The sequence below is a fragment of the Narcine bancroftii genome, chromosome 8 (assembly GCF_036971445.1).
Source record: "Narcine bancroftii isolate sNarBan1 chromosome 8, sNarBan1.hap1, whole genome shotgun sequence".
Classification (NCBI taxonomy): Eukaryota; Metazoa; Chordata; class Chondrichthyes; order Torpediniformes; family Narcinidae; genus Narcine; species Narcine bancroftii.
In genome coordinates, this window is record NC_091476.1 from 109,189,046 (window position 1) to 109,202,463 (window position 13,418).

The 13,418-nt window shown below is 44.0% G+C and overlaps 1 protein-coding gene across 7 annotated transcripts in view; it reads left to right on the top strand.

Annotated features, from left to right (window-relative positions):
* Positions 1-13,418, top strand: part of usp28 (ubiquitin specific peptidase 28) — a 93,907-nt gene continuing 80,489 nt past the window's right edge. For 5 of the 7 annotated variants that reach the window (XM_069894830.1, XM_069894835.1, XM_069894836.1 and 2 more), the window contains exon 1: positions 3-216. In XM_069894830.1, the coding sequence (XP_069750931.1) occupies positions 172-216 (45 nt within the window). In that variant the 5' untranslated portion in view covers positions 3-171. Of the gene's footprint in view, positions 217-13,418 lie in introns of all 7 variants that reach the window. The other 2 variants (XR_011343369.1, XM_069894837.1) reach the window with 2 other exon arrangements.

The window sequence follows — 13,418 nt, forward strand, 5'->3', positions numbered from 1 at the left end:
TGCGCACGCAGCGTGGCGTGCGCGGAACGGAGGGCACGAGCTGAGGCCGGGGGGTTGGAGTGTCGGCAGCGGTTGCTGGTGGTGTCGATCCTCCCGCCCGGCGGCCAGGTTGGGGAACAATCCTGCGAAGAGAAAGTCAAGTCACTTTCTGCGGGCGCAGAAGGCGCGGACATGACTGCGGGGGAGAGCCGGGCGGAGCACGGTGGCGAGGAGAAGGTAACAAAAGCAGGCAACAATGTTGCAAAGTTTCATGCTCCGTGGATACACTTTCTCCGCCGCCGCTCTCTGGGCGCTTGGAATTTAAACTTGTCTTTCTCCAGCAGACCCCTCTGAACCTGCCCGTCTTTTGCCCGTACTCTACATTCCGAATTCTCATTGTAACTGGCCACATGGCCTCTTTGTTTATAAGCATCATAATTTCGGGTTGAATTGTAAACGCTTCTTCTTCATCGCCTCCCCTGCCCCGTGAAGGTGAGTTTGGGGAGGGGAAACCGCTCTGGACGTTGGTTGTCAGGGGTGTCAAGACCGTGATTTAAAGGGCCGCCGTTGAATAGAATAGTAAACAGGCATTTGGGGGGGGGGGGGGGGGGGGGCACTCAATCGTTGGAAGATTGTAGTAAAAACTTCACTCTCCAGCGCTCCCTCAGTTTGTCTTGGTTCTTCCACACATTGATTATGGACCCAAGTCCTGAAGAGCTGCAACGTTGTCTTGGGAAGTGAGGTTTCTATCTCCTGTTGCGTCTGCTCTGCCACTCAGTCAACTCATGGTCTAATCAATACCACGGCTATATTGTCTTGTTGACTCTGAAGAGAATCGGAGAGTGTTGAGTTAGTGCGAGAGTATTTAAAAAAAAAACAGCCTAGATCTTATTGAACCTTGGAGCTGTTTTCAGGCCAAAGGACTTCCTGCTGCTGATTTCTGATATTGTGTCCCATTCCCCCCCCCCATTTCATTTTTCCTCTAATCAAAGACTGACCATCTCCTCAAGGTTCACAACCCTCTGAAGACATACATGTCCCTCCTCCTGAAATGTCTTTTATGCCTGAAATGGGCAACCTTTCCTGTGATTATTCCTCTTAATTCTCAACTGTTCAGGCAAGGAAAATGACCTCTTGATAAAGTGCTCAGTTGACTTCCCAGGAATTTTTACCTGTGTCATTTTGACTGTGCGGCTGCTCCATTCTTTCTCTCAATATAGGAGTCAATCCAGTGACCCTCTTATTGCACTTTTATAGTTTATATTGACCTTCTCCCAGGATACCCCAAAGTATTTTTGACGTATTTTCAGTTCCTTGTCATGGAAGAACTAGCACGGACGCAGTTCATTCACCCACTGAGTCCACGGCAGCCATTAAATACGCCTGGAAAATCCAATCTGCTGGAAGAACTCAATGGGTTGCACAGCATCAGTGGGAGAAAATGATTGCCAACTGCATCAAATCCAGCTCTCAATCTCCCTGATCTGTTGGTCACCTTTCTCTCCTTGTTTCACCATTCCACTGCAAAACTCTGTCCAACTTTTCTTATTTCCATTATGCTGACTATTTCTCTCCTGTATTCTTGGACTTGATTTAATACCAACATTTCTTTTTCTCCCATTGATTCTGCTTAACCCACTGAGTTCCTCCAGCAGATTCCAAAGTATAGACCTATTTCTTTATTGAATGTTGATTATAAAATTATAGCAAAAGTGTTAGCAAATCAATTTACCTAAATTGATACATGTTGATCAAACAGGTTTTATTAAAAATAGAAATGCTTCAGATAATATTCTTCGATTGATTAGTTTGGCCGATGCATATAGACAGCAGTCTGATGTGGAAAAAGCCTTTGATAGGGTCTGAAGCAACGGTTCTCAACCTTTTCTTTCCAATCACCTACCATTTTAAGTAATTCCTATCGCATCGGTGCTTTTGTGATTAGTAAGGGATTGCTTAAGGTGGGATGTGAGTGGGAAGGTTGAGAACCACTGGTCTAGATCTAATTGTTACTGAAATATTTTGCTTGAGAAAAATTGTCATTGGCCCATTTCCTTTGGAGTTATGAAACTGTTCATGTAACGAGTCATTTAGGTACAATTAAAACAGAGGTTTTCAAACTTTTTCTTTCCACCCACATACCACCTTAAGCAATCCCTTTATGACATATGCAATGCTTAAATGGCATGTGAGTGGAAAGAAAAAGTTGAGAACCACTGATCTGAAGCAATCTGGATAAATGTGAGGTGGTGCATTTTGGAAGGACAAACCAGAAGGCTGAGTACAGGGTTAATGGTTGGTTACTTAAGAGTGTGGATGAACAGAGGAACCTTGGGGTGCAAATCCATACATTTCTCAAGGTTGCTGCACAGGTTGATAGGATAGTTAAGACCTATGGGATGCTGGGATTCATAAATAGGGGGATTGAATTCAGGAGCAGAGAGGCCATGTTGCATATCTACAAATTTCTGGTAAAAACACACTCAGAGTATTGTGATCAGTTCTGATCACCTCATTATAGGAAGGATGTGGAGACTATGGAGAGGGTGCAGAGGAGATTCTCCAGGATGTTGCCTGGATTGGGAAGCAAGTCTTATCAGGTAAGATTAGCAGAGCTGGAATTTTTCACTTTGGAGCATAGAAGGATGAGAGGAGACTTGATAGAGGTCTACAAGTTTATATGAGAGGCATAGATAGTGTGGACAGCTAGCACCTATTCCCCAGAGCAGGATCATCGAGCACCAGAGGGCATGTGCAAAGTTAAGGGAGGGAAGTTCAGGGGAGACATCAGGGGTAGGTTTTTTTTTTAAAACACAGAGTTGTGGTTATTTGAAATGCCTTGCTGGAGATGGAGGCTGAAACATTGGAGGCATTTAAGAGACTCTTAGACACATAGATGAAAGAAAAATAGAGGGTTGTGGGGGTAGGGAGGATTTAGTACTTTTTTTAAGGAATATATTAGCCGGTACAATGTTGAGGGCTGAAGGGCCTGTACTGTATTGCTCCATGTTCTTTTTTTTTAAAAAGTTTCCTCAGTGTTTCCCTCAGAAACCCCATTTTATCTCCCTATGTTTCATAGAATCTTAGGTCTGTTCCTGTGCTGTAGTGTTCTTTCTCATCCATGCTGACATTATTCTGCCTAGTATCATTGACCTGCATCCAGGTCATAGCCCTCCATACCCCTCCCATTTATGTAACTATTCAAATGTTTCTTACAGTTCAAATTTGAGCCTGCATTTCACCAGTTCAGCTTGCAGCTTTGTCCACTCTCTGCATGAAGAAGCTCCCACCAAACATCTCACCCTTCCATCACCTTTGACACTTAGACTCGGAGGTCAGAATTTATTGTCATAAAGATATCACAAAATTCCTTGTTTTGTAGCAGCAAAATTTGCTATAAATTACATTTCAAAAATAAATAATGCAAGAAAATAGGAAAAAAATGAGGTAATGTCTGTGGTTTGTTGTCTATTCAGAAATCTGATGGCAGAGGGGCAGTAGCTGTCCTTGTAGCACTGGGTGTTTGTCTTCAGGCTCTTGTACCTCCTACTTGATGGTAGCAGTGTGAAGATGGCATGACTTGGGTATTGGGGACCTTGAGGATCGAGGCAGTTTTCTTAAGACATCACCTCTTGTAGATTTCCTTAATGGAGTTGAGACTAATGCTGTGATGGCCCTGGTCAAGTTTACAACCCTCTAGTTTTTTCCTGTACTGTGCATTGGCACCTCCATATCAGACATTGATAAAACCAGTCAGAATGCTCTCCACAGTACACCTGTATAAATTTACGAGAGTCTTTCGTGACCCGTCAAATCTCTTCAAACTCCTCACAAAATATAGCTGCTGATGAGGCTTTTTGATGATTGTATCAACATAGAGGCCCCAGGACACACACATTTGCAATGGCTAATTAAGCCTGCCAACCTGCACATGCTTGGAACATTAGAGGAGACAGGAGCATGCTGGGGAATATCATGCAGTTGTGAAGGTCGGGCAAATTCCATACAGATAACACTGGAGGATGGGATTGAACAGAGATCACTGGAGCTGTGAGCAGCCGCTCTAATAGCTCATGGGTGCTACTGTGGTTGGGTAAAAAATGTGAAAACCATTTTGTGTGTAGCAAACTCCCAAAAGCAGTTTTGTGATTATGATAAGTCTGTTTTTAATTTAGTAGGTTGTGAGAAATGTTCTGTACAAGAGGGCAGGGTTAACCTGATTTCTGTTTGAAATAAGGTGGTGGCATTCACATGAGCTTTCAGATGGAACTTGGATTTAACATCTTATTTGCAAGATGATCTTGCAAATACTGTAACACTCCATTAGAATGTCAGCCCAGATACATGATTCTCTTGAGTGAAACTTAAGCCACAACCAAGGGAACAGTTGAGAGGTTTGCAAATTTATAAGTACAAGGTTTGTTGGTTAATTAATCTATTTGGGCAGCTGTGCTCATAGGCCAGAAAGCCCATCTGCTGTATGTCTAAATTTAAAAAGAAAACATTGAGGAACATGTGTGGTCAATCTTTTATCAGCCAGAGCATGGGAGTTCAGAACTGGAAGGCATGGGAAAAACTTAGAGGAATTGGTTTTTCATATGGATGGTGGTGAATATCTAGAATGAACCAATGGATGAGGTGCAGTAGCAGATACAAGTTGTAATGCATTTGGACAGGGGCTTGAATAGGAAAGGTGCAGAAGTATACTGGGGGTGTGGACAAATGGTAGCGTGGATAGGTAATGCAGTTGGTACAGGCGAGGAAGTCTGCAAGGGTCTGTTCCTGTACTGTAAAATTCTATGTATTGGGAGATGTGAGCTTCCTGCTCAGTTCTGTGATTCTAGCCAGCACATAGTCTTGAGCTAGCAAGTGACACAAATGGTTTCCTGTGCTTGATCCCTGTCTTATGACTACAGCTGCACCACCCTTTAGATTTGGATACACGGTATTTAAGTTTGATTTGCTGGCGCAACTATCTCACCTTTGAGTTTTGGACATCTTCAGAAGCGTTTCTCCCATTTTGTGCTGAAAAAACTGGAACTGCTGTTTTTCCAATAAATCTTGGCTTTGTCCCAGCAAGCATGTCAGAGCAGGAGTGAAATAAGATGTGTGCAAAGTGTAAATCTCTGTCACATCTTGTGACATGAGAGGGTGGAATGTAAGCTTATCTCATTGCTCCCTTATTTCCAGTGGATTTTCATTTGCAGATAGCAAGTGGATGCCAGATTGGGCTAGTTTATAATATGCTAGAAATTCCATACCTGGATTATTCCAATTATGAGCACAGCTGCCCAAATAGATTAATTAATTAACCAACAAACCTTGTACTTATAAATTTGCAAACCTCTCAACTGTTCTCTTGGTTGTGGCTTAAGTTTCACTCAAGAGAATCATGTATCTGGGCTGACATTCTAATGAATTGTTCACCAGGCTTCTCAAGCATGTGATAGTACTAGTGATGGAGCAGGAGAAATTTATGACAATGTCACCAGGACAGAAGAAATTTAATTGCATGGTAATCATAGAAAATAGATGTAGGAATAGGCCATTCAGCCCTTTGAGTCTGTGGCATCATTCATATAACTTCAGCACACTGATCCTACTTTCTCTCTGTACTCTTTGATCTCTTTAGCCAACATATAACGGAGCCGAAACAGGCCATGTCGGCCTTTCGAGTCTGCACCGGTTCACCTCAAACCTCCCGTTCAAACCTCCCGCTCTCTGCCAATAACCCTCCAACCCCCTCACCTCCACTTACAGATTGTTTGTGAATTTTCTCTGAACCCTCTCCAAATGCCATCCTTTCCAAAAATAAGGAGCCAAAAACTATACCCTGTATTTCAAATTAGGTCTTACCAGTGCCTTTTAAATTTCAACATCACATCCCTGCTCTTGTATCCTATTCCTCTAGATATGAATGCCCGTATTGTAATTGCCTTCTTCACCACCGACTCAAACTGGAGGTTAACCTTTAGGGTATCCTGCAGAAGGATTTCCAAGTCCCTTTGCGATTTGAATTTTGAATTTTCTCCCCATCCAAATATTAGTCTTTCCTTGTATTGCTTGTAAGACTGTACACTTGCATGACTGTACACTTTCCAACATTGTATTTAATATGCCACTTTTTGCCCATTCTCCTAACAGGGCCATATCAAACTCTCTTTTCAGCACAGCTATGAAACTGCCCTCAACAACTTGCAAGTTTGCCCTTGTCTCAGTCTGAAATTATTTGTCCTTTTTCCTTAGGCAGTGACCTCTTGTTCTGGACTTCCACAACATCAGGAACATTCATTTGTCAAATTGTTTTGGTTGACATTTTCATTTGAGCAGCTTTAACTGAATTGTATATAGTTTTTGAGAGGCCTGATTGAAGTAAGTAGCAAGAACCTATATCCCTTTGTAGTGGGTGTCATTAATGTAGAGTATAGATTTAAGGTGATGGAAGGTTTTAGGAGGTTTTTGAGGATAAAAAACATGCTCATTGAGCTAATAGAATGCATTAGCTGAGAAGATGGTGACAAGCACATCAGATGTAAGTACTGGCTTACTGAATTTTATAAAACACTACAGATTACAATCAGTAATCAAATGAGGTTTTTTTGAATAGTTCTTTTTTCAGATATAGATTCAGGAATGATCTCCTGCTGCATCATACATTTCTATGATTCTCTGAATGAGACAGCTGATCGCCAACCTTGAATAGAATTGGCTGCAAATTGTAAGTCTGAGAAATCAAAGCAGAAAAAAAATTCAAAGTGGGGAAAGAAGACATTTCTGAAACCAAATGGTGTCTACAGTGTCTATGTCCTCAATAACCTGCGCAATGTTGTTATAAGGGGAAATTTGCAGCATTATTGCACTTTAAGCCACTGGAGTCCTTTTGTGCGATCTTGTGGTTTGCAAGGTTGTAAAAGAATGGATACAGCCAGGACTCAACTAATCAAAATCTGTTTTTTTTTAAATTAAGCATGAGGAAGTTTTGCTACTTATTATCTGCTAATAATTTCTGATTTGGTTAACTGTTATGGCCTGTATTTGTGGAATCACCTTTTGAAATTGGCTCCATTAAACAGTTAAGTCTGTTAAATTTGAAAAACTTTTTTATAACACCCTTTTACATAAACTGCATCTTGACTAAGGCAAAAAAAAAGTCTGGCCTGTGTGCCATGGCTGAGTAGTTGTTGCAAGCAGGAAATTTCACATGTCCTTCACTTTTTCTAATATGCCTTCCTGTTTATATGAAGTCTGTGGTTTCCTTAGCTTTCTATCTGGCCTTCACTGAATTTAGGTCTCCACTCAGACCCAGTTCAAGACCTGCTATCAGAGCTCTTTTATCAAGCTTTATTGCATAATAATTTTTGGGTGAGAAATTGCTAAGATTTTCTGTTATTGCAAGAAATTCAGAAATATTCAAGTTTATCAACATTTGCAGAATGTGCTTGTCATTTATTTTGATTAATCATTGCTAATCTCAAAATTGAACCACAATTAGCTTTAATGTTGTAACCATTGTGCTTTTACAGGTATATGGTTAACGTTTCCTTTGCATGTAATCAAACATTTATGGCTTGTAATAGTAGAATTGTACTATTAATAGTGCAGTTTCCTGATCATAAATCATGGTCAGACACAGATGTGTGTTTTGAAGAACTTAAGTGATTAAATCATTTGTTCCTCGCAAATATGTGGGTGCATACATGATCATCTTAAATTGTTCAAACAGAGGTCCCCAAAAATATCTGTGGCAGTTCTCATGGAAGATGCCACTGCTTTGCAATGGTGTCAATTTTACTGTATCATCAGTATTTGGGGATGAATAGATATCAGTTCTTCAACTTACCTATCCTGCTTCAAAATGGGATTTTGGATTTGTGTGACAAGTGAAGCATAGGAGAATAAAAACATCATTACTCTGCCTTGTTGCCATGAAGATGATTAGCAAGGTTCATCGGGTAGAAGTCAGTGTCAAATATCAAAAAATCATTGCTGCACTTAAATATTTATGCAGCTTTCTGAAGCAGATTTTCTGAAGATGGATGCCAGCTGCCCAAATGACTAACTTGGTAATTTTATTGTCCTGCCTTTGTAATGTTGGTACCTTCAAGACAGCATAGCAGTGGGGATTTTTAGAGCAGCTATTCTCAACAGCCCCCTGGGGGCCACAATACATTTAATGGGACTGAAATGATAAAAAACATTTTTTTTTCATCTAGTTGGTAGAAGGGAAATAAGAAATAAACCAACTAAACTTCACAGGGAAGGGGCCCATAAACTTTGAGCAGAGTCAGAAGGTGGCCAAAGCTAAAAATAGTTTGGGAATGGTTGCTTTGGAGGCCACAAAGCAAATTGTGCTCAAGGTGGACAGCAATTGAGTAAGATGGAATAAAACTAGTGGAAATAATTAATCGTGAATGCTGCTTTCTTCCGGAGATGTGTAGAGACAACCTTAGTAGAATGGCAGAATGACATTTAAATGCAATTGATTAGTGGATTGTAGCTAAGATTGTTGTTCATCGGCAGATTTAATCTTGCATAGTCTATCTTGGTTCTGGACAATCATATAACCTGAACTTGTTAACACCACATTTTTACCATGTCATACTATTGATTCCTTGCCAGGGTTTCTATCCCAGAACAACCTTCTTCCATTCATTTGTTTTTAACCTGTCCACATAATCTATTCACCATGCCAGCCATGCTTTGCTTTGTGACCTATGCTTTGGAAATGAGGGTATGGAGTTCCCAGGAATATGCTAATGCATGTAAGAAATATTGAGGAATATCTAGGTATGTGCAGAAGAATGTATTGATACTTTCAAGGTCCTTGCATGCAGTGAAAAAGCCCAACTGTGAAGGCAGAGATTCTCCGCCTTTGCGTCGGGAGACTTACCTCGATGCATGTGCCGTGGCCGGCTCCAAGGCGCTGACTACAGTCCCTCTCAGGGAACGATCGACAGCAGAGCACAGCACACTCTGCTGCCTCACATGAATGAAATGCTGTTGCAACTGGCTGGCTAGGGGCGGTCTAATGATTTCACGATGATGCCGTCGGCCAGCGACCCATCTCCCCTCACTCTCCCATTCACTCTCCCTCCATGACCCTGTCAGGGCAGGGGCCGGCCGGTGTGGGCTGCGACAGCTGCGTCAGCCACTCCGGCATCTCACCGGGCCGTTTCGGCCTTTGGGGCTGCTTGTCAGCAGCTCCAAACACGACCGAGCAATAGCTGTCTTCCCCACTCAGCTGGAACCGTTCTGGGAAAAACACAGAGCTCTACCGCGTATTTATGATGGGTGGTGCTACGACACCAATCGCCCCACCTCCATCTGCTCTGGAGGGTGCTACGAGACGCTGCTCCATGTGAATACAACGCAACAGCAGCCTTTTAGGGATGCTTCATGAAAGGTGTTTATAGTTTTCCCTCCGCACTTATAGCCGGCCTCCATTCGGAGGCTTGGCATGAAAGGGCCTTCAGATAGCAGTCACAAGGTGTAATTTGTTTTGAAACTACTGATGATCCTAATTACATATTTAAAACATTTTAACTGTAGCCCTGTTAATTCAATTCTGATAATTAAAAAAAAAACTGCCAAACAAACTAGAAATGGAAAATGCAGGCTTACTGTTATCTAGTTCTCAATGAAAATCAAGCAGGTGAAATAAATAGTTATTTTTATCCATGATCATTGAGGTGAGTTATTTTGTTTGGGTTGAGATTATATAAATGTTAAAGTTTATCATCATTTGTGATATGGTCTGCTGATATTGTGGACTTTAAGAAAGAAATTGTACCTTTCATGATCTCGTGACATTCTGATGCACTTTATTATTAATCTAGTATTTTTGAAGTGTAATTACTGTTTTATGATGAGCTCTTGGTTGATGAACTTTCATAATGAATTACCACTCCAAAGCTATTTGTTCAATATAATGAATGATGTGGGAATGCATGGTTCAAAATTGTCCATGTATTTCTCAGGTTTTTTGAGTTTTCAAAATTTCTCTTAACATTCTTCATGAATGTTTACTACTTTTCTCAAGTTCCTTGGAATACTACTGTTTGTGGACAGTGCTAGCCCTCTAGTGCATAGTGTGACAGAGTAAATAGATAGGTTTTTGGGAGATAAATTGGGAAAGGTTTGTTAGAGTAGGCTACATACAAACACTTTAAAACAGTTCTTATTTGAAATACTGAATCTCTGCCCAATGCTCGACATATCGGGGCCTCAGAGCTTTTGCAAGAGCTTTGAAGAGTGATCAAGAGACTTCACTAATGGATTGTTGTTTACAGATTAAAGCATGTCGGAGCCGCTGTTGAAAGAGAGCTTGCTGTTCTAAGAGGGTCATGTGGTTTTGCAAGCAGAGAGAGTCAAACACGCTTTCTCTCTCTCACACACACACACACACACACACACACACACACACACACACACACACACACACACACACACACACACACACACACACACACACACATCACTTGTACAGTGTTACAACCAGCAAGAAGTAGCTTGGACTGGAACGAGACAAGCTGGCAAGCTTATGGACAGCCTGTTTGGATGACCACCTGGTCAAAGCTCTTGTGGTTCATGCAAGACTGGCTGTCTAATGTTTCACTTAGAATAATTGAAACAAGAAGGAACTCTGTGGTGACCTGAAAGAAAGGTTATCTGGAGAATCCTGACGGAGTAAGTTTTTTCGGTAAGACACTGAAGTGGCTGATGGAAGTAAAAGGAACAACAAATCTCTCTCTGAAAACTGACAAGAACTTTCCTGAGTGGTAACCATTTACCTTTCAAGCACCAAAGCCTGGTGAACTTTATAAATGTTAAATTCTGTGCACAGTATAAGAATTTCCTGCAACCAGTGAACTTAGAGGAATGAGAAGAGAGATTGGACTGTGAACCAAAGAAAATTTCTGAACTTGCACACACACACATTACATACACTTGCGCTTAGAATTAGAAAGGGGTTAAGTTAGGTTAAGTAAGTCATTTGAGATAAGTTAACATTTGATTCTGTCTTCATGTTTAAAGATAATTAAAAGCAACTTTTGCTTAAGTAACCATTTGTCCTGGTGAATATCTATTGCAGCTGGGTTTATGGGTCCTCTGGGCTCATAACATTTTATGGGGTCTCGTCCTTTCGATTGAAAATTTGAGTTTGTGATTTATTATTTTATTAGTTTTTTTTTCAAGCTAATTTAAAGCTTGTGTGTGGAAAAACAGAAGCAATGGATGTTGATACATTTTTTTCACAACCATCACCTGCAGAGCAAGAGAAAAGAGGAACTGATGGTTATTTCTAAGGCATTAAAACTGACTGAATAAGCATTGGATGAGGAAAATACAAATACAGAGGATTATAGTGAAATATGATATAGGTGAGAAAGACTGAGAAATTTTCAAGAGGATAGATCTGGTGAGTTGGAATTAGAGAAATTGAGGGTGGAAGAGGAAAGAGAGAAACATAATTTTGAGTTAGAGACAACAATATGAGGCAGACCAGGCTGACAGGCAAAGGGGCTGGACAGGCAAAGGGGCTGGACAGGCAAAGGGGCTGGACAGGCAAAAAGGGGCTGGACAGGCAAAAAGGGGCTGGACAGGCAAAAAGGGGCTGGACAGGCAAAAAGGGGCTGGACAGGCAAAAAGGGGCTGGACAGGCAAAAAGGGGCTGGACAGGCAAAAAGGGGCTGGACAGGCAAAAAGGGGCTGGACAGGCAAAAAGGGGCTGGACAGGCAAAAAGGGGCTGGACAGGCAAAAAGGGGCTGGACAGGCAAAAAGGGGCTGGACAGGCAAAAAGGGGCTGGACAGGCAAAAAGGGGCTGGACAGGCAAAAAGGGGCTGGACAGGCAAAAAGGGGCTGGACAGGCAAAAAGGGGCTGGACAGGCAAAAAGGGGCTGGACAGGCAAAAAGGGGCTGGACAGGCAAAAAGGGGCTGGACAGGCAAAAAGGGGCTGGACAGGCAAAAAGGGGCTGGACAGGCAAAAAGGGGCTGGACAGGCAAAAAGGGGCTGGACAGGCAAAAAGGGGCTGGACAGGCAAAAAGGGGCTGGACAGGCAAAAAGGGGCTGGACAGGCAAAAAGGGGCTGGACGGGCAAAAAGGGGCTGGACGGGCAAAAAGGGGCTGGACGGGCAAAAAGGGGCTGGACGGGCAAAAAGGGGCTGGACGGGCAAAAAGGGGCTGGACGGGCAAAAAGGGGCTGGACGGGCAAAAAGGGGCTGGACGGGCAAAAAGGGGCTGGACGGGCAAAAAGGGGCTGGACGGGCAAAAAGGGGCTGGACGGGCAAAAAGGGGCTGGACGGGCAAAAAGGGGCTGGACGGGCAAAAAGGGGCTGGACGGGCAAAAAGGGGCTGGACGGGCAAAAAGGGGCTGGACGGGCAAAAAGGGGCTGGACGGGCAAAAAGGGGCTGGACGGGCAAAAAGGGGCTGGACGGGCAAAAAGGGGCTGGACGGGCAAAAAGGGGCTGGACGGGCAAAAAGGGGCTGGACGGGCAAAAAGGGGCTGGACGGGCAAAAAGGGGCTGGATGGGCAAAAAGGGGCTGGACGGGCAAAAAGGGGCTGGACGGGCAAAAAGGGGCTGGACGGGCAAAAAGGGGCTGGACGGGCAAAAAGGGGCTGGACGGGCAAAAAGGGGCTGGACGGGCAAAAAGGGGCTGGACGGGCAAAAAGGGGCTGGACGGGCAAAAAGGGGCTGGACGGGCAAAAAGGGGCTGGACGGGCAAAAAGGGGCTGGACGGGCAAAAAGGGGCTGGACGGGCAAAAAGGGGCTGGACGGGCAAAAAGGGGCTGGACGGGCAAAAAGGGGCTGGACGGGCAAAAAGGGGCTGGACGGGCAAAAAGGGGCTGGACGGGCAAAAAGGGGCTGGACGGGCAAAAAGGGGCTGGACGGGCAAAAAGGGGCTGGACGGGCAAAAAGGGGCTGGACGGGCAAAAAGGGGCTGGACGGGCAAAAAGGGGCTGGACGGGCAAAAAGGGGCTGGACGGGCAAAAAGGGGCTGGACGGGCAAAAAGGGGCTGGACGGGCAAAAAGGGGCTGGACGGGCAAAAAGGGGCTGGACGGGCAAAAAGGGGCTGGACGGGCAAAAAGGGGCTGGACGGGCAAAAAGGGGCTGGACGGGCAAAAAGGGGCTGGACGGGCAAAAAGGGGCTGGACGGGCAAAAAGGGGCTGGACGGGCAAAAAGGGGCTGGACGGGCAAAAAGGGGCTGGACGGGCAAAAAGGGGCTGGACGGGCAAAAAGGGGCTGGACGGGCAAAAAGGGGCTGGACGGGCAAAAAGGGGCTGGACGGGCAAAAAGGGGCTGGACGGGCAAAAAGGGGCTGGACGGGCAAAAAGGGGCTGGACGGGCAAAAAGGGGCTGGACGGGCAAAAAGGGGCTGGACGGGCAAAAAGGGGCTGGACGGGCAAAAAGGGGCTGGACGGGCAAAAAGGGGC